This window comes from Prunus dulcis, chromosome 1 (assembly GCF_902201215.1).
Source record: "Prunus dulcis chromosome 1, ALMONDv2, whole genome shotgun sequence".
Taxonomy (NCBI): domain Eukaryota; kingdom Viridiplantae; phylum Streptophyta; class Magnoliopsida; order Rosales; family Rosaceae; genus Prunus; species Prunus dulcis.
In genome coordinates this window covers 30,470,634-30,494,814 of record NC_047650.1, presented here as the reverse complement: position 1 = coordinate 30,494,814, position 24,181 = coordinate 30,470,634, and the positions used below count along the sequence as shown (strand labels likewise).

The window sequence follows — 24,181 nt, the reverse complement described above, 5'->3', positions numbered from 1 at the left end:
TACAGATTTATTAATATCCCTTTACGTGTTTAGCAGAATTGTATCGGCCGTGAGAGTTGCTTAGTTACTGTATCGAATAGCATCTTCGGGACAGATCCATGCCCGAATGTACTCAAGCGGCTATCAGTTGAAGCTGATTGTTCAACCGGAATTACAACCAACCAATCAACCCGATCCGACAAGATGAAGACGTTGTAAAAGGAGGCACAGCATGCAGAGCTATATGAAGCAAAGAATTAAGACGAATTTGAAGAAGGCATACTTACAGATGAAGATTCTACATTGAATTGGCTAATCTCTATCTATCAGAATTAGAGTCTGTGGGGACCAAATATCACGTGTCATAGCTTAACCTATATGCTATGATTAAAAGACGTGGGGTGATCGAACTTCCCTCTCACTAGAGAAGTGCGAAGCGAGGGAGACACCACCCGGTTATCTGAACTCCATGACCAAGAAGTGGAGGATGGAATGCGCAAAGTTAGGGACGTGGGGCTAAACCCAAGGACTCGAGGCCCAACTAAACCTCCAGCAAAGGTACTAGAAATTCAACTAAGCACTAAGAGTTACAAGAAGAAAAAAATATATTAGGGCTAAGTTAGGACTTAGGACATCATGCTAAATATATTTAAAATAATAAAGTTAATTTATTTTTTATGGAGCAAATAAAACTGCTAATTAAACACATCGTTTCTTTTTTAAAGAGGGGCTGTGTCAAAAGCTAAAGCATAGATAATATCAAAACAAGCGTTAAAAATAATAGGACTTTATGAAACGACGACGTCGCAGATGCGCCTCTTTTCTCACTTGTGTCGTCGTCTTCTTCCTCGAGTAGATGCGCCTCGCTGAGCCTTAAAGCGTCGTTTTATAGAGCCTTCGTACACCTCACCATCAACGCGCACGTTAAGTGTGCAAATAAATAAATAAGGGAACACCTAAGGCGATTTGCTATCGCCTCGCTCTGACATGCGCTCCAACGCGCACCTACGCATGCCTTTGAAAACACTGTTCAAAGCAGGTGGGGTAAAAAAAAACCAATTACCCAAAGTAATTTTGACAATTTGGAATTTAATTATCACCAATGGTAATTTAATCCAAGACCCAAGATTAATTGGTTCAATATTTGCCCACTTTACAATCTCTTGACTTGAGATAGTTGATCACCACCGTTCTCAAAACCATATTGGTAACCTTGAAGCTAGAAAGAAAGGTAAAAGCAGAATTCACTTTAAATCAAAAGCCATAGCCATTGGCCTCCAGGAAAACAGGTTGTGTTCCTTTCATCAATATCCATGTAGTTTCATTAGCAGGATAATTGATCCCGATTTACAAAGAACGGGCAGGAGGCATTTAGGGAAATTGGTTGGCAAAGAGCCAAGACTCATCTTACTGTTCCAATTGGCTCTTGAACTTTCCATCCCAAATAAATATGGCATTTGTAATTTTTTTTATTTAAAACATTCATAGATAATTGGCATGAGGCATCATATGGGAACTAGTAGCCATATACATAAAGCATTCAGATGTCTTAAAAGAAACCCATAAAAGTTATAAACAAGTAGTGAAACAGAAAGGAGTTTCATAGTCTCCTCCACAGAGAATGATAGAAGTTAGGCAGTAGCAGTAGGAGTAGCAGCAGCAGCAGTACTAGTAGCAGTAGCAGTAGCAGTAGCAGTGGCACTATTACAAGCAGTAGCAGTAGCCTTAGCAGTAGCACCGGTGTGGCTGGTATCATCAACGCGGGAGGCAGCAGCGTCATGCTTCTCTACTTTGGTCCGTAACTCGTCTTTCTTGGCACCCACAACCTTGTCCACTACCTTGCCTTCCTTGAGGAAGAGGAAGGTAGGCACTGCATCCACACCCCACTTTTCAGAAACAGTCTTAAGTTCATCCACGTCCACTTTTAGGAACGTTACTTTTGGGTTCTTCTTAGCCAACTCCGCCAAGATTGGGGCGATCAACTGGCAAGGTCCATAAGACCAAGCCGTGAAATCCACCACCAGCTATTAAATTAAAGACATCAAATTAATGTATTAGTTAATCAAAGTATAAAACCAATTCCACAAGCACAACCAAAATATTAAAGAGATGGAGAACACAACCGTACACCTAGGTTTTTAAGCCATTTGCAAATTACAAAACCCCTATCTAGAGTCGGACAAAATTAATTCTATTTGAAATGTAAGCGCTGGAATACACCCAATTCTTGCTCTTGATTTCAAAATTTGGAACTAAATTTCTAGGCACATACAATTTCAATACGGTGAACAAGAAAATAAAAATTTCTCCATTTGAATCTAATCACAAAATACAAAGGAAATATTGTAAGACAATCTTGTCTTAGCCACGAAATGAGGTCTTCTAATCATATGAGGAGTCGGAGAGTTTGTATTGATCAAGAAGTACTGCTCAAACATATCTGCAGCTGTAGTCTAAGTGCAATTTGATTAGAATACTAGAGCTTTGAGGGTTCATAGTCTTATATGGATTAAAATAACCTATCCTAATGCAATCTAATTTGCTTAAGTGTTTCTTGATGGGCAAGACACTTGAGTAAGGTTAACTTTCTTTCTTCTTTTTTTCTCCCTTTTTTTTTAATCATTATTTTTAGTTATAGTGAATTGATGGAAATGCCCTTAAACTTATGGAGACTAAAATTAAATGTTTTGTAAGCGAAGAAAAAAGAGTGCAAAAAGATATAGAAGTGTGATTGGAGATTTGAAAATTGAAATACCAGTTTCTTGTTCTCGTTTCCCTTATGGAGCTTCTCTTCCCATGCCTCAGTAGTGTGGCAGTCGATGACTTGATTTTCTTCAGCCATCTTTTCTTTGCTCTCTCTCAAAAGGATTGTGATATTCTCAAGCAAGCTGGGTTATTACAAGTTGTTTTTGTTGTTGTTTTCTTTTTTTCTTTTCTTTTCTTTTTTTTTTCTTTTTTTTTTTTTGGCGACGAATGTAATGGGCTCAGCCGTAGCGTATATATACAGCCCGCAGTCGACCTTATCCAAGAGGTCAGATTTTTAATGTTTATTGCGGAAATGCCATTGCCATTAGGCGGCCGAGGCATTCATATTATGTGACGTGACGCATACCCATATATCGGTGGAACGTGAATTGATTTTGGCCAATCTTCTGCAGCCTCTCTTCTGTTTTCTTCTTCATATTTTTTTCTTTTCATTTTTGCTTTTCAATAACTTCTTTCTGCCCAATAACTTATTCTACCCCTTCGATTATATATATATATATATATATATATTTCTTTTTTATATTAAACAAATTCCAAATAGTTGTAACATTGAATATTGGCAAGAATTGATTATGATAATGAATGAAAAGAGACTCTGAGAGACTGACAGTGAGAGGTGGTGTTTACATGCATGGAGACGAATCCCTCTGGTTGTAAGATTGGATTTTTCTTCCTCTTTTTACTGAGAGACTTGGTTGATTCCCTCTGGTTATTCTTACCCCGTCTTGTGGTTTGCTCGATGCGTTTGTTCTTGTTGGTGATTGTTTTATCTTTGTCTTTCAATCAAGTTTCACTTATTAACAAACAAACAAAACTAGATTTTGTGGAAATGGATGATTCTTTGTGGAGCCCTGAAAAGAAAGGGAAGTTGCAGGATTGAGTTGAACTCTTTGGAGTTGGTAATTATTGTTGATTATTAAGGAGTGTCAACTATTGTTGAGACAATTATTATATATTTATTTTCAATGTGATGTGTCAACTTTCAAACATTTTACATATAATTATAGATGAAGGCGGATTTGAGAGTGGACGCAGATCTGGGGGCACCGGGAATGAGATATGTGGTTAAGATGAGGGAAGACGTTGGAGAGAGAGAGGTAGAGAGGCAGAGAAAGAGAGAGTGGGGCAATTTTTTAGCAGTAATTACATTTTTGGTCACTAGGATTAGGATTGAGATCAAATTCGCAGCAGAGAGATATTACGAGCAAGGCGAGAGACGTCTATGAATTGAGCCATAATGATGACATGGCAAGGAAAATTGCCGCCCTCAACAAGAAGATGGATCCTATGATGTCCAAGAACGTCACTCCTAAACCGGTTGAAGTTTGTTCAATTTATAATGGTTTTGTCATAATTTTGATTCATGTCCTTCTAGTAGTGAATTTCCTGGATATGTGAAAGAATTACAAATTACAAAATGCATTTTAGGTGTCATGTAATCTTCCATGTGACGGTTCTTACAAGTTAAATAATTTTTAATTGACACTCATTATTTGTCAAATAACTACAATATTGATACTTAGAGCTATCATTTGCTAAAATATGAAAACTACGAGAGAATATTTGTTTGTGGGAATTTTCTGTGTATTCTTCTCCTTGTAGGATGTCATATTTATAATACAACGAAACCTGAATGGGCAAGTAAATAATAAATTCTTAAATCTATTTGCAGTAGGAAATCAGGAATTAAAGTAAATCAATTACAATTATAATAGGAATTCTTGGTGTGTAAGGAAAGTAAGTCAATATCCACAAGTCACGCCAACACTCCCCCTCACGTTGGTGCATAGATGTCGCCAATGCCCAACTGATCTAGTGAATTGTGGAATGCTTTACTGGAAATCGCCTTTGTCAAAATATCCGCCAATTGATCCTCGGATTTCACAAAATGCGCAATCTGGTCCATGTGTCGGGGTCGTTAGTCGAGAAGTCATAATCTGTGCAGCGGAAGATGCATAGGATACAGGTTGAGTAGGAATTGGGATCGGAATCTGAGCCTGAGTCGAGGCCGGAGTCGGAGTGGAAATCAGGATCAGGGTCTGAATCAGAGACAAATTCTGGGTCGGGGTCGTCTTCGGAGTCGGGTCGGGGTCGTCTTCGGAGTCGGGGTCGGGTCGGGGTCGGGGTCGGGGTCGTCTTCGAAGTCGGGGTCGGGGTCGGGTCCCCCTCAAGTTGGGCAAAGATATTTCGCAGGCCCAACTTGACAAGCGAGTCACAGGACACCATACTTGAGAAGCACCAATTGTAGAGAAGATCTTTTAATCAACCACGAGTGAAACCAGTGACAAACTAAAACAAAGTTCACAGCGGAAACACAAGAGCAAACCCTAAAAAATAGGGCACATAGCAAAACACAGAAACCCTGTGAGCACGGCTGTAGATAAGGCAGAACACAGAAACCCTGGCAACAATAAATTCTTCCATATAAACTTTAGCTAATTCACTCAGACACAACTTCTCTTCAATCCTCCTCTCCCCTTGAAGAGAAGGGGTCGTCGGAGTCAAGAAATAAGCAACATCTTCATGGAAATATGTCAAGGTAATTGGGATAGGTCAATAAACATATCCCTTTCACTCCCCCTCCCCCCTCTCAAGGGGGGAGAAGAGCACTTAAATTTCAAGAAGAACACAAGCACAGGTCCCTAGATCGAACTAGGCTCTGATACCATGCTAAAATATGAAAACTATGAGAGAATATTTGTTTGTGGGAATTTTCTGTGTATTCTTCTCCTTGTAGGAGGTCATATTTATAATACAACGAAACCTGAATGGGCAAGTAAATAATAAATTCCTAAATCTATTTGCAGTAGGAAATCAGGAATTAAAGTAAATCAATTACAATTATAATAGGAATTCTTGGTGTGTAAGGAAAGTAAGTCAATATCCACAAGTCACGCCAACATCATTGAAGTGTTACTTGATGGTTAAAAGGCATCAAGCAGAAAGATTACTTGGTGGTTAAAAAAAGATAAATAAATCGGATACCCCTTCCTGACAATGGTACTCTTGACGGTTTCTTATCCGTCAAGTATTATGTTTCTAGACACTTTTTAGCCGTCACTAAAGGGCATTTTTCTCGTAGATGTTAATTGATCATAATAGTTGTGCTTGGATAGAAAATTGCAAATACGCCCAAAGAAGACAAAAGGGGAAAAAAATATATTATTAAAAAAGTACACGCGCTTGCTTGATAATCCACACTACTATATCCCAAACCACTAGCTAGTAATCTGGATGATGTTGGTTTATGAGAAAAAAATTACATTAAATCATAATATATCTACCTCCTAAGAAATGAATGTATATTCCTTATACCTGAAAAATAAAATCAAAAGCAGAACTGGATTTTATTTCTAAATGTTGAGATAATGAAAAATAATTGATCAGAGACTATTGGAATTGCATATTTCGACAAAAAAGAAAAAGAAAATGCGTATGATATGAACTCATTAATCATGAATTAATATAGGGGGTCCTACTATCTCTATCCGCCACATGCATATTATACCTACTCATAAAATAAAGCATTATTAAATTATAGGGAGCCACTAAGAATTATTTTTCTCTCTTCAGATTTAGGAGTTTCTAGAGATCTCCCTATTTTTGGAGGTGGATAAGGATCATAGTTGGAGTTGTATTTTTTCAAATCCTCCCTAAAATGTGTCTAAGAAAGTGGTTTAGGGAGCCCATTATAGATCCTCTTAGGCACTATAACCACACCTCCAACCATGCTCCTTATCTAGCTCCTAAAATAAGGAGATCTCTAGGAGCTCCTAAGTGTCCGTTTGGCATTACTTATTTGGGGCTATAAGTGATTATTTTGAAAATTTTGAAATCCCAACTTGTTTGGTAAAAGATAATAAAATCACTTATTTTGAATCATTGTTGTGAAAGAAAGCAAGATGTTTTCATTTTTTGATTATGCGGGAATCAATTATGAAGATGTGTTGGGTTTAATGAAACTTTCAAAATTCCAAAAATAATTCCGTCTTTTTTTTTTTTTTTTTTTACCAACCGCACTTCTAATAAAAAGTTTACCAAACGCTAAACTGCTTTCTTTCACAGTTGATTTATCTCACAGTAAATTTGATAGTGATATTTTTACAGCACATCAATGCCAAACTGACCCTAAATATGAGGAGAGAGAATGGCTTGACTTATGAGATTTTAGTATAAAGCATACATTGACTTATTGAGGTATCAAAATTGGTATAAATTGTATCTTATACTAAAACTGGATTTTCATATTTTGATTTGTTGGGAATTTGATTTTCTAGTATTTTTAATTGAATCCAAATTGGGAGCACTTTCTTATTTACATTGTAAACTTAAGTAAATAGAGTAATATAAAAATAAATTAAAGTAAAAACACAAGACATTTGTGATAAAAATCCTCTATATAATATACCAAGTCTAACTGTTCGCACTCCCAAGTAGAGAAATTAATGCATGTGTCCCCAGTTCACGTGGGCTTGTTTAGTGGAAGAAAAAGATATAATAGAACTAGATATATAAGTAAATAATCAAAATCTAATTAAGTAAAGACTCGTCAACAATGTGCTGGGTTAGCTTGAGAGAAAAAGGACATCGTCTTAGCCAATTGGTGGTGGTGGTCTCTCATAAATCATAATATATCTACCTCTTAAGAAATGAAAGTATATTCCTTATACCTGAAAAATAAAATCAAAAGTAGAACTGGATTTTATTTCTAAATGTCGAGATAATGAAAAATCATTGATCAAAGACTATTGGAATTGCATATTTCGACCAAAAAAAGAAAGAAAAAGGAATTGCTTATGATATGAACTCATTAATTATGAATTAATAAAGGGGGTCCCTACCGCCTGTATCCGACACGTGCATATCAACATATCATACCATGTTGATCTACATATATAGTACAAATTGGATGTTGAGCTGACGAGTTTCGGCATTAAATTGTTACTAGTACAATTAAGTTGGTTGGTATTGGTCCTTCTCCTTGGACAAGACTTTTGTGTTGTAATCCCAATTCCCAAGTGGAGGACATTAGAGCATTTATAATTATGCTCTTTATTTTTTAGTAAAATTTAGTTAAAAATATATAAAATCTATTTTAGGAGCTTTCAAGAAATTTTAACTCCAATCAGATACTTCCTAGTTTAAGGACTCATAAATGCTATAATTATTTTTTAATTGATCCATCTCTATAAAAAAAAAAAATTTATATATATATAATAGTTAGCCTTAATTAAAAGTTTAAAATACTCATAAAATAAAGCAACATTAAATTATAAGAGCATCCACAATGGGCTCCCTAAATCACATTCTTAGAAAAATTTTAGGGAGAAATTATAAAAATGCAACTCCAACCATGCTCCATATCCACCTCCTAAAATAGAGAGTCCTCTAGGAGCTCCTAAAATAGGGAGTCCTCTAGGAGCTCCTAAATCTGAGGAGAGAGAAAGGACTCCTAGTGACTCCCTATAATTTAGTGCTGCTTTATTTAATGAGTATCTCAAACCTTTATTTAATGCTAAATATTTTTTATTTTATTTTTTAATAGAGATGGACTAATCAGAAAAGAGTTATAGCATTTATGACTCTCAGAATTAGATAGTATGGTTGGAGTTGAAATTTTTTAGAGAGCTCTTAAAATAGCTTTCTTTTATTTTTAGCTAAATTTTAGCTAAGAAATAGAGAGCATCATTGTGGATGCTGCCATTAGGAGTCCTTTCTCTCTCATCATATTTATAAGCTCCTAGAGATCTCATTGTTTTAGGAGGTGGATATGGAGCATAGTTGGAGTAGTATTTTTTTCAAACCCTCCCTAAAATTTGTCTAAGGAGGTGGTCTATGGAGCCCTAGATGCTCTTATTAGGCATTGTAGCCACACCTCCAACTATGCTCCCTATCTAGCTCCTAAAATAAGAAAACCTCTAGGAGCTCCTAAATCTGAAGAGAGAGAATGACTTAACTTATGAGATTTTAGTATAAAGTACACATTGACTTATTGAAGTATCAATATTGGTATTCTGGGAAAAAAAAAAAGGTATCAAAATTGTACCTTACACTAAAATTGGGTTTTCATATTTTGATTTGTTGGGAATTTGATTTTCTAGTATTTTTTATTGAATCCAAATGGGACTTCCTTATTTACATTGTAAACTTAAGTAAATAGAGTAATATAAAACTAATTTAAAGTAAAAATACAAGACATTTGTGATTTAAAAAAAACAGCCTTTGTATAATATATTAGGTCTAACTGTTCACACTACCAAGTAGGGGAATTAATGCATGTGTCCCAAGTTCATGTGGGCTTGTTTAATGAAAGAAAAAGATATAATAAAACTAAATAAATGAGTAACTAACCAAAATTCTAACTAAATAAGGACTTGTCAACAATGTACTAGTTTAATTTAAAAGAGAAAGAACATGGCATTAGCCAATCAGGGTGGTGATCTCCCACAAATCCCCCTCCTCGCCATTGCATTTGCATAATAATGCATGGGATCAAATTTTAATTCAAAGTGAAAGACTAAAGAGAATTTTCCTTTTTAGAAGGAAGGGATCAAATTTTAATTTTAATTGCCTTTGTTGTACAAAAGGAAGATACGTAACATTTGACCAAATACTATTTTATTATACTCTTCCGGGCTTTAATCTATTTGGAAAATATGTTCTCTTTGAGCCTTTGTCCGGTTCATTTTGACTTTTCTCAATAAACGACAAAATCTATTAACGTTCCATCAGCATATGGGCATGCGTCACGTCACATAATATGAATGCCTCAGCCACCTAATGGCAATTGCATTTCCGCAATAAACATTAAACATCTGACCTCTTCGTTAAGGTCGACTGTGGGCTGTATATATACGCCGCGGCTGAGCCCATTACATCCGTCGCAAAAAAAAAAACACACAAAAAAACACAAAAACAACTTGTAATAACCTAGCTTGCTTGAGAATATCACAATCCTTTGAGAGAGAGAAAGCAAAGAAAAAATGGCTGAAGAAAATCAAGTCTTCGACTGCAACACTACTGACGCATGGGAAGAGCAGCTCCGTAGGGGAAACGAGAACAAGAGACTGGTATTTCAATTTTCAAATCTCCAATCACACATCTATATCTTTTTGCACTTTTTTTTTCTTTGTTTACAAAAAATTCGATTTTAGTCTCCATAAGTTTAAGGACATTTCCATCAATTCACTATAACTACAAATAATGATAAATAAAAAACGAAAATACTGATTGTAAAAAATAAAAATAAATAAAAAGTTAACCTTACTCAAGTGTCTTGCCCATCAAGAAACCCTTAAGCAAACCGGATTGCATTAGGATAGGTTGTTTTAATCCATATAAGACTACGAACCCTCAAAGCTCTAGTATTCTAATCAAATTGCACTTAGACTATAGCTGCAGATATGTTTGGACAGTACTTCTTGATCAATACAAACTCCTCGACTCTTCATGTGATTAGAAGACCTCATTTCGTGGCTAAAACAAGATATTGTCTTACAATATTCCCTTTGTATTATGTGATCATGGGGAATTTTTTATTTTCTTGTTCACCGTGTTGAAAGTTGTTTGTACCTAGAAATTTAGTTCCAAATTTTGAAATCAAGAGCAAGAATTGGGTGTATTCCAGCGCTTACATTTCAAAATAGAAATAATTTTGTCCGACTCTAGATAGAGGTTTTGTAATTTGCAAATGGCTTAAAAACCTAGGTGTACGGACCATCTTGGTTGTGGAATTGGTTTTATACTTTGATTAACTAATACATTAATTTGATGTCTTTAATTTAATAGCTGGTGGTGGATTTCACGGCTTGGTCTTATGGACCTTGCCAGTTGATCGCCCCAATCTTGGCGGAGTTGGCTAAGAAGAACCCAGAAGTAACGTTCCTAAAGGTGTACGTGGATGAACTGAAGACTGTTTCTGAAAAGTGGGGTGTGGATGCAGTGCCTACCTTCCTCTTCCTCAAGGAAGGCAAGGTAGTGGACAAGGTTGTGGGTGCCAAGAAAGACGAGTTACGGACCAAAGTAGGGAAGCATGCCGCTGTTACCTCCCCCGCTGATGATTCCTGTCCCACCAGTGATACCTGCCCCACCGGTGCTACTGCTATTGCTACTGCTACTTCTTCTGAGAGTGCTACTGCTACTTGTACTGCTACTGCTACTTCTACTGCTACTTCTACAGATACTGCCTAACTTCTGTCATTCTCTGTGGAGGAGACCGTGAAGCTCCTTTCTGTTTCACTAGTTGTTTATAACTTTTATGCGTTTCTTTTAAGACATCTGAATGCTTATGTATATGGCTACCAGTTCCCATATGATGCCTTATGCCAATTATCTATGAATGTTTTTTTATATAATTACAATGCCATATTTATTTGGGATGGAAAGTTCAAGAGCCAATTGGAACAATAAGATTATGCATTGAAATATATTTTGGAATGACAGTCAAAACCGGAGCCAATCTAATCAAACCTCGAGGCAAAAGCACTTGCCTTCACTGAACAATACTTTTAAAAGCCTACTTGAGGCAAAAGCACTTGCCTCTACTTAACGAACTACTATACACAAACACTCTGTGAATCGAAAGACTCTAATTCTGATATATAGAGATTAGTCAATTCAATGTAGAATCTTCATCTGCAAGTATGCCTTCTTCGAATTCGTCTTAATTCTTTGCTTCATATAGCTCTGCATGCTGTGCCTCCTTTTACAACGTCTTCATCTTATCGGATTGGGTTGATTGGTTGTCAAAGCCGGTCCTGAGATTTAGATGGCCTTGTGAGAAACTTAAACTCTAGCCCTCAATCTAATATGGAAATATTTATAGAAAATTTTGCCATAAAATATTTTTTTTAATAACTAAAATTCATCATCTATTAGCATGCAATAGCAATCATAAATAACATTCATAAAAGTTTTAATGTTTCAATTTGAGAAAATGGCAGAGGAAGAAGACATGAACTTTTTTGTTTCGTTTTGAGTGGGTGAAAACATACACTCCAAATTTTTTTATTTGATTGGAGAAAGTTTGTATATGTTGCTTTCCTCTTCTTTGACGCATTTCCTTCTCTCTTTTTTCTTCATGTTGTTAACAATAAAAAAGGAGTAGAAATGTAAAAATACAACTATTGAATGAGACAATATGGACTTTAATCCAACTTGCCTACTAAAATCAAGGAGATATATTCCAACTCAATACTAGATACACACTTGTGTTACATTCTTGCACGCTCAAGTATATATATAATACCTATAATATTAATATACATAATATACACGTAAAAAAATTCCGGAGCCTTTTGCGTTGGCATCACATGCACACCCTCAGGGCCGCCCCTAACTCACTGCAGTGGTTTGCTTTATCATGTTAAGATCCAGCCAGTAATATCTCGCCACGTTTAAGCAGGGAGGGCATGGTCAAAAAGTTGACGGCCAGGTTGTAATTACAAGTGGACTGCTTACATATGTATAAAACGACGTTGTAGCGTACAAAAATAAAAAATAAAACTAGTAAAAAAAGATAGAGATACAGAAATTGCTAAGCCTGGAATTTCATATTAGGAAAAAGACACTCAGGAGGAATAGAAATTGTACGACAAAAGCTTGTTATTTATTTATTGCTGTGTGAGCTCCAATTATAGCACTGAGACTGAGACATATTGATCAGAATTTCCTGAAGAGAGAGATCTTGGATGTTTTCTGGCCACTTCCCAGCCAATGTTGCATATGAACTCCAATGGCATCCAAATAGAAGCTGCTCCTGCCATGCAAGCCCACCACCTTGCCCTCTGTGGTAGTTGAAGTGAAAAATGTCCCAACTTCTTCCCCAAATGGACCATACTTGCCTCTGCTGGTATAAAATGTCAACGACTTTATAATTTGAGGTCGCTCGTTTTTACTAATGCAACCATAATACCCAGATATACAAGTCAGCACTTCATGAGGATACTCCAATTTAATCTGCAAAACAAATTGATCAAGTAATAATTTGTTAGATGGAGGACACATACAAATTGAGATTAAATTCACTTGATCAAGATGTTAATTAATTAAGCATTTAATTAGTACTCGATGTGGGGCAGTTCCTCCATTGCCTCCATGCTTAGCGGACCAAATGAATTGACCGTTTCGATCATACTCAATCTGCACTGAGCAAATGCCCTCTGCTGCTCTTGTCAAATGAATCTGCCTAATCCCAGAAAACACTCCATCATCCCATGCTCTGCCTCCATCTCCACCCCATGGCCCTGGTCCACTTGGGGTTGGCTCTTTTATCACCCCACAAGCAACCTGGCCACCAACACAGAATTACCTATCCAATTAGCACATGTATAATCTTTGTATTATCTACTAATATATATGCATGGAATTAGATTAAACTTAGTTACCTCTTCAACTTTTCCTCTGTTTGTCAGTAGCAGCTTGTTAGACCAGTGAGGATTGTCTACCTCCGTGATGGCCCCTGCAGGCTCCTTTGGGATGATTGCAGTGCAATTATTAGGAGTATTTGTGACAGGTGGTGTCTGTATCTCAGTCTCAACATTGACCTTCCCTTCTGTGGCATGCACCCCAAGAGCATCTAAGAAGAGACCCTTCCTCCCATGAATTCCAACAATCTTGCCTTCCCTAAGCTTGGTGGTGAAAGGGGTTCCTTGTTCTTCTCCATATGGCCCGTGCTTCTTCTTCGTTGTGTGGAAAGTGAGGGACTTAATCACATTAGGCCCCATCATCATGGCAGCCCCAAATGTTCCTGTTATGTGCGTCAAGATTTCGTTCGGAAAATCAAAAACTATCTGCACATATATAGTGTAAAACAAAACATTGCAAGTGAACGTTGATATGCATTCAAATCAAATGAAAAAATAAAAATAAAAAACAGCTACCATAAATCAATATATAGTGTAAAACTATACTTAATTTGAGACAAATTTCACCTTGTCACTTTTATAACCTCCAGTCCCGCCATGTTTGGCTCCCCATACAGCTTCACCGTCGCAATCATACTGAACCTTTATGTATATTACAACTCCCACGTTTCTTGATAACTTGATTTGTCTAATTCCTGAATAAACTCCATCATCAAATTCAAAACCACCTGTCCCTCCCCACGGACCATACGTCACCACCCCTTCAGCGGCTATTGCCGGAACCTTCTCAATACTTGGCGTCTAAAATGAAGAACTTTATGTTAATGCACATTTTCAAAATGAATAACCTTGAACTTTTAAAGGCAAGTTTCTCTTACCTTGAACTTGGTTTCTACATCACTTAATTCTCCAGAATTAGAAAATTGCATTGAGAGCTTGTTGTTGGGTACTGGTACTGCAGCTGGGTTAGCAGTGTAGTCATCCTTGGGTCTTATAGCAAAAAACACATCGCAGTTTTGGAGGACTGAGTAGCCGGCAAGGTTCTGATCAGTACCACCAATCATATAAGACTCTGTTTGAAGCGTAGTTTTTGAGGGTTGGTTTTGATAATTCTGAATAGGCTTTAGGTAAGCTCCTATTGAATCAAGAAACCAACCAGACTTGCCAAAGAACCCAACAATCTTACTACTCCCAGCTCTTGCCGCTGGGAGCGAAAAATAGGTTCCTTGTTCAATTCCAAATGGTCCATAAGTTTTTTTGTTGCTCTTGAATTTAAGTGATCGAATTGAGACCGGTCCCCATTCACTAATCTTACCATAATGTCCCTCAAATGAAGTTAAAAATTCTTCCGGATAAGCAAGCTTCACCTGCAGTAGTAAGAAGTAGACAAAAAATTTGCCGCAAAAGATTATGTGATTGGCTAGCTTTAATTAATCATGTCATGTACTCTATGGGATTAATAAAGTAATGGTGACTTGGTAAAGAAGTAACCGTGTCTGTTTTCCAGCCTCCATTTCCACCATGCCTCTCAGCCCAAAATGAGGTCCCTTTCTCATCATATTCAACCTGAATGGAATCAATGGCCGCTCCATGAGCTATCACCAACTGCTTCACCGTTGAGTAAACTCCATCTTCCCAAATGAGCCCGGTTTGGCCTCCCCACGGCCCAACTGATACCAGTTTTTTCTCGGATCCCTCAAAAGTACTCTGCCACCATGCATTAATATAGTCCAACTCTAATTAGTCAGTTGAGTTGTAATTAAGTGACGAGTGGAATTAAGTTGAAGAACAATAACATGAATGAATTAGACAAAACAAACAGTTACCATTTTGGTGCGGTGAGCAGAGCGGGTGAGCGTGAGAGTGTGAAGGATGAAATTGAATGTTGCAGTGTGAAGAAGGGATGGGTGAGCTAGGAATTTATACAGACAAAAAGGATGCTTTAGGTGTGAAGGTGCATGAATTAAGGGAAATAATTTATTTATAGGTGGATTAGACTGTGGAGAGGAAGAAGCTAATTCTCTTCTCCACTATGGAGGGAGAGAATGGCTTCCAAGTTAAAGAATCAAATGATTGCTCAAAATATCTCCTGTGCCTCATAAGAAATAGAAAAAAGAGTCTTATCGTTGGCTAGCTTTCAAGCATTCGTGACGGTCTGGAATTTTTCCCATACATTTTCTGCAACGAATTCAAATTGGGAGACAGAAGATTACGCAGTAACTCCTTTATTCGGAATTTTCGAATATATATATATATATATATATATATATATATTACATATCTTTCTGCACGGCATATATCATGATGAGTTCGACATCCATAGTGTTACATTTCCCATCATTGGTCATTCGTCATAGGTTTTTTCAAAAGGAATTTGTTCAGAATTTTTAAACAGGAAGGAATCTTGAATTGGGCCTTTTAGAATTTAAGAGAAAGGACATTCCGAATTCGGGCCCAACTTAAAAAAGAAACTGAAGCCCAATTCTCTGTTTCATATTCTTCAGATGTGGTAAAAACAGACAGGCCCATGAAAAGTTTTCTGATTTGAGCCCATGTATTTTTTTATTTTAAAATCACTTTAAAAGAAAAAGAAAGGTGAAATAATAATAATAATAATAATAAGAGTAGCGATGAAAGTGGGATTTGATGACTCCAGAACAGAGTAGCATCCCTCCCGGATAAACCAAAACCTGGGACAGCTAAATGCTTGGTTGGTCCGCAGCACCGACGTAAACGGAACGGAGATCTAGCTAGCTAGCTAGCCACCAAATTGCAAGTTCACATGTAGACGGAAGAAACAAACGGCCATGAAAGGTGGCCCGTTACACGCTTCTAAATCTAAACTCATTTATTTGGGACCCACATTCCCATAAACCATCTGTCGTCCTTCCGAGTTTCTTTTCCTTTGTTTAATAAATCATTCATAATCTTCTTTTTCCTTCTTTTCCTTGTGTCCTTCCTTGAGTAGACAAAGTTGTATCGTTGGTTGGCTACCTTTTTGTACGAAAATTGAAATGGCGACGATCTTTAGTTTGATTTGAAATTGAAGGTATCAAATCCCGCTTAAACAAACAGGTTTAGACTTTAGAATGATCAATCAAACGTCCACAGTTGCATGTAAAAAAAGATACAAGTCATTTCTTTAAATATGATTGATTTCATGCTTGTAATTTAAGTAAAAAGCTAACCCCATCATCTATCTGCAAACACAGTGCTGATTCAAGGAGAGAATTATTGCTTTTCTATTTTATTATTGAAATCATGAAAGCCAAACATTATACATTTTTTACGGATTGCCAAATTCCAACAATTTAACCTTGAATTTTATATATGGTGCCTTAAACATAAGATTAAGGGTAACTGCCTTATTAAATGAAGAGTGAAAATGAAGTAAACTCTGTGCTGGTTGCATAATTGCATTGCCTAAACAAGGAGAGAGAGAGAGAGAGAGAGAGAGAGGCTTAAAAATGATGGTTGGGGTTTTTATTACAGAAAAGGCAACCCAACCCAACCCTAGGAGGAGTTTTATGTACAGACTACAGAGAGTCAATCAGTGGGCCAATGTCAAAGAATTCACAATATTCGATCGAACAAAGCAATGGCCCCCTCTGTCTGTCTAGTCTTCTCTTCTGGCTCCTCCTCCGTCAACTTCCTTTCCTCTTCCCTTTTTGATTTTGAATATTTGTGGGAGACAGGTAGAAAATAAAGATTCATCATCTCTGAGGTGAGTGCTTCTGAGGTGACGGTGCATATGAATATGTTCATGTGTGTGTGCCCAAAATATATAGTTTGGTTAGTGATAGATAGCAGAAACACATGTCACATGGCCTACGACCCAGTGGGACATATATACAAGACAAGGCTTTGCTTACTCACAGACAGAGTCACAGACTCACAGGCAAGCATTACCATATATATATATATATATTGTATAAATGATTGATGAAATGGGTTTTGGGTAGTGCACTGTGCAAGCAAACAAAGCAAAGAGCACAATTGATGAATCGAATGGGGGATGATGGGGTCCATTTCTGGATCAAAGCATGAGAGCTTGTTGTTTTACATGCTTTTCAAAAGCATGTGGTTTCATCATGAACCTGCTCCACCTCACAACACAACTACTGAAATTTAGAGACTCATTAATTTATGGTTAATCAATTCAAAATTAAATCGTTTAGTAATAACCTGACGTTCATTTTTTTGGCCATTTAGTCAATGTAAGAAGCTTTTGTTTGTTTGAATTATCTTGTTTTTCGGTTCCCTGAATTTTGAATGAACCGACAATTAAAAGTCACATTTTTTATTTTCATATCATTGATTAAATTCAACCTTCCACCTCCAACCTGACACAATCATATCTATATTAAAGTAGTTAATAGTAAGTATCATACAGCTATTTGAACCAGTTTTTGTAAGTGCAAAACCAAAGGCCGGGCAGAGTTGCTGTCAGTATCACTCTGTCACTGCAGAGTTATAGATCAGAAGCTCAGAGCTTCATTCTCACTTTGCCTTTCCAAACATTTCCAGCATTCTAAAGCTCTCTTTTCAAATTTCCCTCCACATATCAGACATGGAAACTCACTTGGTTTCCAAGCTCTTAACTCTGTTCTTGATGACCTTGTTTATGAGTTCTGAGCTGATCCAGTGCACCACCGTCACCTACGATAAGAAGGCCATTATCATCAATGGCCAGAGAAGATTACTCATTTCTGGCTCAATTCACTATCCCAGAAGCACCCCTGAAGTATTTTCACTCTCTCTCTCTGTATATTTCATTCTGTTACTCTGTCTTTTACTAGCCCAAAATCATAAAAATGTGATTTTTGTGACTTGACTTTTGGTGATCTCTGTTAAATGATGAAATGGGTTTTGGTGCAGATGTGGGAAGGTCTTATACAGAAAGCCAAAGATGGAGGCTTGGATGTCATTGACACCTACGTTTTCTGGAATGGTCATGAACCTTCTCCTGGCAATGTATGCTTCATCTCCTCTGTGTCACAGTTCTATTAAGTTCCAATTTGCTTACTTTTGCTGTCACTTCAATTTTGAAACGTTAGCTTAATTCCGTCTCCTTTTTATTTTGATCTTCAGTACAATTTTGAGGGAAGATACGATCTCGTACGGTTCATAAAGACAGTACAGAAAGCAGGGCTCTACCTTCATCTGCGCATTGGACCTTATGTTTGTGCAGAGTGGAATTTTGGGTACCGTACATCTTCTAATTATTTAATTAATTTTGTTTTTTGTTAGAGTTATTATATCTGAATTCTGTCTCTGCAACTGCAGTGGAGTAAATGCTACATATCAGAAATTTATTATTATTTTCTTTTTTGGGTTAGTTGCATATATTTCCTAACTTTAAGTGTGCTTAATTCGACTCTCATTTGTACAGAGGATTTCCGGTTTGGCTGAAATATGTCCCTGGTATCAGCTTCAGAACAGATAATGGGCCATTCAAGGTATTTCTTCCTGAAATTCTCTACTGAAAACCTTCAGATTTTGTTAGAATGTGGTCAAATTAGAGAAAATGTGGATAAACTTCTCCTCTCTCTGTTTTTTTCTTGGGGGAAGATGGCAATGCAAGGGTTCACCCAGAAAATTGTCCAGATGATGAAAAATGAAAAGCTATTTGCATCACAAGGTGGTCCCATCATCCTTTCCCAGGTACTGATTCTTGATGCTCGGCCTTGTAACTATTTGAGTTCAATGAATTCTTTTAGGATAAATAATTCATGAATTCTTCTTTATGTTTTGTATTGTGCAGATAGAGAATGAGTATGGGCCAGAGAGCAAGGCACTTGGAGCTGCTGGTCATGCCTACATTAATTGGGCTGCCAAAATGGCTGTTGCATTGGATACAGGAGTTCCATGGGTGATGTGCAAGGAAGATGATGCCCCAGACCCTATGGTTAGCTATCTTGTTCTTTTCATTTTTCACATACCAAATCTACTCCGCTGATCCCATGACACTCCGATGCCTAGAACTAGAACCCTTTCTTGAATATCAAAATTGACATTTAGTTTCAAGTTCTTGCTTCCATTCCCCCATTTCTTTTTAGGCTTCAGCATTTGAAACACAGTTTCATCTACTTATATCTTGGTGACAGATAAATGCATGTAATGGTTTTTACTGCGATGGCTTCTCTCCCAACAAACCCTACAAGCCTACCATGTGGACCGAGGCTTGGAGCGGCTGGTAAGTGGATCTTTAGCTTACCAATACTCGGAAGTTGACTGACTGTATTCGAATTTATTCTTCTAATATCTGTCAACCCGAACAAACATGATCAGGTTTACAGAGTTTGGCGGCACAATTCACCATCGACCTGTTCAAGATTTGGCATTTTCAGTTGCTCGCTTCATACAGAAGGGTGGCTCATATATTAACTACTACATGGTTGGTTTGCTTGTTAATCAGCTCAAGTTTTGAAGACTAAATTGTGCCAGCCCAAATTTTGAGTTTCACTGTTTATGGTTTGTGACAGTATCATGGAGGAACCAACTTTGGACGCACTGCTGGAGGCCCATTCATTACAACCAGTTATGACTATGATGCTCCCATTGATGAATATGGTAAAACCTTTAGTTCAATTCCATTATGAAAGGTTGTGAATTTGTTGGCACACATGGCATTTCAGTTTCGATCTTAAGCTCTTACTCGGAACTAACTAACTAACTGTTGCCAGGTTTGATCAGACAACCTAAATATGGTCATCTGAAGGAGCTCCATAAGGCGATCAAGCTTTGTGAACATGCTTTAGTTTCTTCAGATCCTACTGTTACTTCATTAGGAGCCTATCAGCAGGTTTGGCTTCTTCAATGTGATACTTTCTTCTGTCAGTGGCACAATTTCCTGAAAGATTAACCTTATTGAAAAAGAAGTACATATCTTGGTTATCTTCCAGGCTTATGTATTCAATTCAGGACCAAGAAGATGTGCAGCTTTTCTCTCAAACTTCCATTCAACAGGAGCAAGGGTGACTTTTAATAACATGCACTATGATTTGCCTGCTTGGTCAATTAGCATCCTTCCTGATTGCAGAAATGTAGTATTTAACACTGCAAAGGTAAGCAAAGATAAAGGGGCCCATATTGCAGTCTCTTTCTTTTTTCTTTCATTTTTTGGTAATAGCAATTGGCAACTAAGATTCTCAGTTCCATACTCTTCTGAATCTCTCTCACTCAAGTTACTGATGCAACTGTCGTCCTGTCATCAAGGTGGGAGTTCAAACTTCACGGGTGCAGATGATCCCAACAAATAGTCGGTTGTTTTCATGGCAGACTTATGATGAAGATGTTTCTTCTCTACATGAGAGATCAAGCATAGCAGCTGGTGGACTTCTAGAGCAGATAAATGTCACTAGAGATACTAGTGACTATCTGTGGTACATGACCAAGTGAGCAGCTGCGCAGTGTTATCTTTGAATAATCATTTCTTAGTCAGTTAAACTGATATCTGATCAACCAAGGAAATATATAGACCCGTCAAGAAATCAATTTGAGAAAATCCAACCTATAATAAAAACAATTGTCAAATTACTTCTTCACTGGAAGTAAAAGCTTTTCTAGAACATTTGCAGTAGTGATCAGTTGTGCTGTAATTGGTTTTTTTCCTTTCAAAAATACATCTATGGCCATACTTTGACATTTTCAGTATGAATGTTATTCAGTGTTGACATCAGTTCATCAGAGCTCCGTGGAGGGAAAAAGCCTACTCTCACTGTGCAGTCAGCAGGTCATGCCCTCCATGTTTTCGTCAACGGACAGTTTTCAGGTATGTTGTAAAATATTTTGTTCTCCCACATCTAGTGAGCAGGAATTTATTCTTCTATTTGTGAGGCTTCAATTTTTCCCATATCTCTGACTTGAATCAAAAACATTATTAATTTATTACAGGGTCAGCCTTCGGAACTAGGGAGCATAGGCAATTCACATTTGCTAAAACAGTCCACCTCCGTGCCGGAATAAATAAAATTGCACTACTCAGCATAGCTGTTGGATTACCGGTTTGTGCCCTGCCCATGGCTCATTGACTCTGAATGCACATGAGCAGTTAACCCTTGTACAATTGATCACATACACTAAATGATGAATCACATTAGTTAATTCAGTTACTGATTATCTTTTTGTTTTGGTGTTGAAGAATGTTGGGTTGCACTATGAGTCATGGAAAACAGGAATCCTGGGTCCAGTTTTTCTGGATGGTCTTGGCCAGGGAAGGAAAGACTTAACAATGCAGAAGTGGTTCAACAAGGTCAGACAACCACCCCATCTGCATTTATCCATTTTGGCCACTTACTACTATCTCCATCTCTTTTTTTCTTCTTCTTTTTTTCCGTGGTTTTAATCTCATAGGAAAATCTTCCAAACAGGTTGGCCTTAAAGGAGAAGCAATGGATTTGGTCTCTCCAAATGGAGGGTCATCGGTTGATTGGATCCGAGGCTCGCTAGCTACCCAAACCAAACAGACGTTGAAATGGTATAAGGTAAAGATTTCAAGATTGTGAGGGAGAGAAGAAAGACAAGGAGGAGACAGAGGAGGAACAACTTATTGGCTATTAAGTGATAATAGCTGGTGAAGTCTTAGGCTTTACAAGCTAAACTGAATGTTAGCTTGGATTGTGCAGGCTTATTTTAATGCACCTGGAGGAGATGAGCCATTGGCTTTGGACATGCGGAGCATGGGCAAGGGTCAAGTATGGATCAACGGCCAGAGCATAGGCAGATACTGGATGGCTTATGCCAATGGTGACTGCAGTTTGTGCAGCTACATTGGGACGTTCCGGCCGACGAAGTGTCAACTTGGCTGTGGCCAACCAACTCAACGATGGTATTACCTTATAAGCTACTAAAACCTCTAAAATTGCTGCAAGATGAAATCCCTTGTGGTCATCAAACATTATTTTGATAATCTTTTTCAGGTACCATGTTCCTCGGTCCTGGTTAAAGCCAACACAAAATCTGGTGGTAGTGTTTGAGGAACTCGGTGGGGACCCATCAAAGATAACCCTGGTGAAGAGATCAGTGGCAGGTGTTTGTGCTGATTTACAAGAACACCACCCAAACGCTGAAAAATTCGATATTGACAGCCATGAAGAATCGAAAATGCTTCACCAGGCCCAGGTTCATCTGCAGTGTGTGCCAGGGCAGTCTATCTCGAGCATTAAGTTTGCAAGTTTTGGAACTCCTACTGGAACTTGCGGGAGTTTCCAGCAAGGAACGTGTCATGCGACCAACTCTCATGCCATTGTAGAGAAGGTATTTCCCCAACTACAGTCTTTTCACCTCTTGTACTTGTATAGTGAACTCGCAGATGCATGTTCTTTTGATAAATAAAGATTTATTAATATCTCATAACGTGTTTTGCAGAATTGTATTGGCCGTGAGAGTTGCTTAGTTACTGTATCGAATAGCATATTTGGGACAGATCCATGCCCGAATGTACTCAAGCGGCTATCAGTTGAAGCTGTTTGTTCAACAGGAATTGCTACCAATCAACCCGATTCGAGGAGATGAAGACGTTGTAAAAGGAGGCGCATCAAGCAAAGCTATGAAGCAAAGAATCAAGACAAAGCGAGGCATACTTACAGATGAAGATCTACATTGAATTGGCCAATCTCTATCTATCAGAATAGAGTCCTTGGATTCACATTGTGTTTGTGTATAGTTAGTTTGTTAAGTAAAGGCAAGTGCTTTTGCCTCAAGTAAGCTTTTAAAGCATAGTTTGTTAAGTAAAGGCAAGTGCTTTTGCCTCGAGGTTTGATTAGATTGGCTCCGGTTTTGACTGTCATTCCAAAATAAACTTAATGCAAAATCTTATTGTTTTCAATTGGCTCATGAAATTTCCATCCCAAATAACAATGGCACTGTAATAAAAAGCGTTCATAGATAACTGGCATGAGCCATCATATGGGAACAAGTAGCGATATACATAAAGCATTCAATTCAGATGTCTTCATAGAAAATTTAGAAATCCATAAAAGTTATAAACAACAAGTAAAACAGTAGGGAGTTTCATAGTCTCCACAGAGAATGATAGAAGTTAAGCAGAGGCAGTAGCAGTAGCAGTAGCAGTGGCAGCGGTGGCAGAGGCAGAGGTGGCGGAGGCAGCGGCGGCATGCTTGGCAACTTTGATCTGTAACTCGTCTTTCTTGGCACCCACAACCTTGTCCACTATCTTGCCTTCCTTGAGGAAGAGGAAGGTAGGCATTGCCTCCACACCCCACTCCTCGGAAACAGTCCTCAGTTCATCCACGTCCACCTTTAGGAACGTCACTTCTGGGGTCTTCTTAGCCAACTCCGCCAAGATTGGGGCGATCAACCGGCACGGTCCACACCACGAAGCCGTGAAATCCACCACCACCTATTAAATTAAGACACCAAATTAATGCATTTAATTAGTTAATCAAAGTATAAAACCACTTCGACAGCCAAAATGTTAAAAGGAACGGAGGACACAACCGTACACCTAGGTTTTTAAGCCATTTGCAAATTACAAAGCCCCTACCTAGAGTCGGACAAAATTCTTTCTATTTTGAAATGTAAGGGCTGCAATACACCCAATTTTTGCTCTTGATTTTAAAATTTTGAACTAAATTTCTAGGCACAAACAAATTCAAAAGAAAATCAAAAATCCCCATTCAATAACTCAGAATGAAAGCTGATCATAGAATACAAAGGCAATATATCATCACAGAACTCAGAATGAAAGCCAGTCAATTTTCCTGGAGACTAAGATTGAATTTTTTGTAAGCAAAGAAAAAGATATACAAGTGTGATTGGAGATTTGAAATACCAGTTTCTTGTTCTCGTTTCCCTTATGGAGCTGCTCTTCCCAGGCCTGAGTAGTGTGGCAGCCGATGACTTGATTTTCCTCCGCCATTTTCTCTTTGCTTTCTCTCTTTCTCTCTTTCTCTCTTTCTCAAAGGATTGTGATATTCTCAAGCAAGCTAGGTTATTACAAGTTGATTTTTTTGCGATGAATGTAATGGGCTCAGCCGCAGCGTATATATATATAGCCCACGGCCGACCTTAACCAAGAGGTCAACGTTTTAATGTTTATTGCGGAAATG

General features: G+C 37.7%; 4 protein-coding genes across 5 annotated transcripts; 2 read left to right on the top strand and 2 right to left on the bottom strand.

The window, feature by feature from the left end:
• Positions 1–1,600: 1,600 nt before the first annotated feature.
• Positions 1,601–24,179, bottom strand: LOC117624916 (thioredoxin H-type-like). 2 transcript variants are annotated; one of them, XM_034356443.1, is made up of 2 exons: positions 23,905–24,179; positions 1,601–2,003 (listed from the first exon to the last, which is right to left on the bottom strand). In XM_034356443.1, the coding sequence occupies exons 1-2, from the start codon at positions 23,989–23,991 to the stop codon at positions 1,611–1,613; spliced, it is 480 nt and encodes a 159-aa protein (XP_034212334.1). In that variant the 5' UTR covers positions 23,992–24,179; the 3' UTR covers positions 1,601–1,610. The 2 variants fall into 2 exon arrangements, with proteins under 2 accessions (XP_034212334.1, XP_034212343.1); XM_034356452.1 differs by lacking the exon at positions 1,601–2,003 and adding an exon at positions 22,971–23,472 and having other exon boundaries at positions 23,905–24,164.
• On the top strand, positions 9,729–11,111 carry LOC117624910 (thioredoxin H-type-like). Its single transcript, XM_034356430.1, has 2 exons — positions 9,729–9,815; positions 10,534–11,111. The coding sequence occupies exons 1-2, from the start codon at positions 9,729–9,731 to the stop codon at positions 10,933–10,935; spliced, it is 489 nt and encodes a 162-aa protein (XP_034212321.1). The 3' UTR covers positions 10,936–11,111.
• LOC117624887 (jacalin-related lectin 3) lies at positions 11,933–14,984 on the bottom strand. Its single transcript, XM_034356394.1, has 7 exons — positions 14,936–14,984; positions 14,601–14,816; positions 13,988–14,476; positions 13,677–13,910; positions 13,131–13,535; positions 12,811–13,032; positions 11,933–12,702 (listed from the first exon to the last, which is right to left on the bottom strand). Exons 1-7 carry the CDS (start codon positions 14,936–14,938, stop codon positions 12,406–12,408), a joined length of 1,866 nt encoding a protein of 621 aa, XP_034212285.1. The 5' UTR covers positions 14,939–14,984; the 3' UTR covers positions 11,933–12,405.
• LOC117624879 (beta-galactosidase 5-like) lies at positions 17,448–22,938 on the top strand. The gene is made up of 19 exons (XM_034356380.1): positions 17,448–17,853; positions 17,988–18,083; positions 18,201–18,313; positions 18,502–18,568; positions 18,681–18,773; positions 18,874–19,017; positions 19,217–19,305; positions 19,401–19,506; positions 19,595–19,682; positions 19,796–19,914; positions 20,015–20,176; positions 20,328–20,506; positions 20,780–20,883; positions 21,006–21,115; positions 21,253–21,363; positions 21,482–21,595; positions 21,737–21,939; positions 22,031–22,367; positions 22,479–22,938. The coding sequence occupies exons 1-19, from the start codon at positions 17,680–17,682 to the stop codon at positions 22,623–22,625; spliced, it is 2,556 nt and encodes an 851-aa protein (XP_034212271.1). The 5' UTR covers positions 17,448–17,679; the 3' UTR covers positions 22,626–22,938.
• Positions 24,180–24,181: the final 2 nt, after the last annotated feature.

Coding starts and splice junctions, on each gene's coding strand:
- LOC117624887 (XM_034356394.1), bottom strand. Junction 14,477..14,600: donor GAGGCTGGAAAACAGACACG/GTTACTTCTTTA, acceptor TTACTACTGCAG/GTGAAGCTTGCTTATCCGGA. Junction 13,911..13,987: donor ATGTAGAAACCAAGTTCAAG/GTAAGAGAAACT, acceptor TCTTCATTTTAG/ACGCCAAGTATTGAGAAGGT.
- LOC117624916 (XM_034356443.1), bottom strand. CDS start 23,991: ATGGCGGAGGAAAATCAAGTCATCGGCTGCCACACTACTCAGGCCTGG. Junction 2,004..23,904: donor GAAACGAGAACAAGAAACTG/GTATTTCAAATC, acceptor TTAATTTAATAG/CTGGTGGTGGATTTCACGGC.
- LOC117624879 (XM_034356380.1), top strand. CDS start 17,680: ATGGAAACTCACTTGGTTTCCAAGCTCTTAACTCTGTTCTTGATGACC. Junction 20,507..20,779: donor TATCTGTGGTACATGACCAA/GTGAGCAGCTGC, acceptor AATGTTATTCAG/TGTTGACATCAGTTCATCAG. Junction 20,884..21,005: donor CGTCAACGGACAGTTTTCAG/GTATGTTGTAAA, acceptor AATTTATTACAG/GGTCAGCCTTCGGAACTAGG.
- LOC117624910 (XM_034356430.1), top strand. CDS start 9,729: ATGGCTGAAGAAAATCAAGTCTTCGACTGCAACACTACTGACGCATGG. Junction 9,816..10,533: donor GAAACGAGAACAAGAGACTG/GTATTTCAATTT, acceptor TTAATTTAATAG/CTGGTGGTGGATTTCACGGC.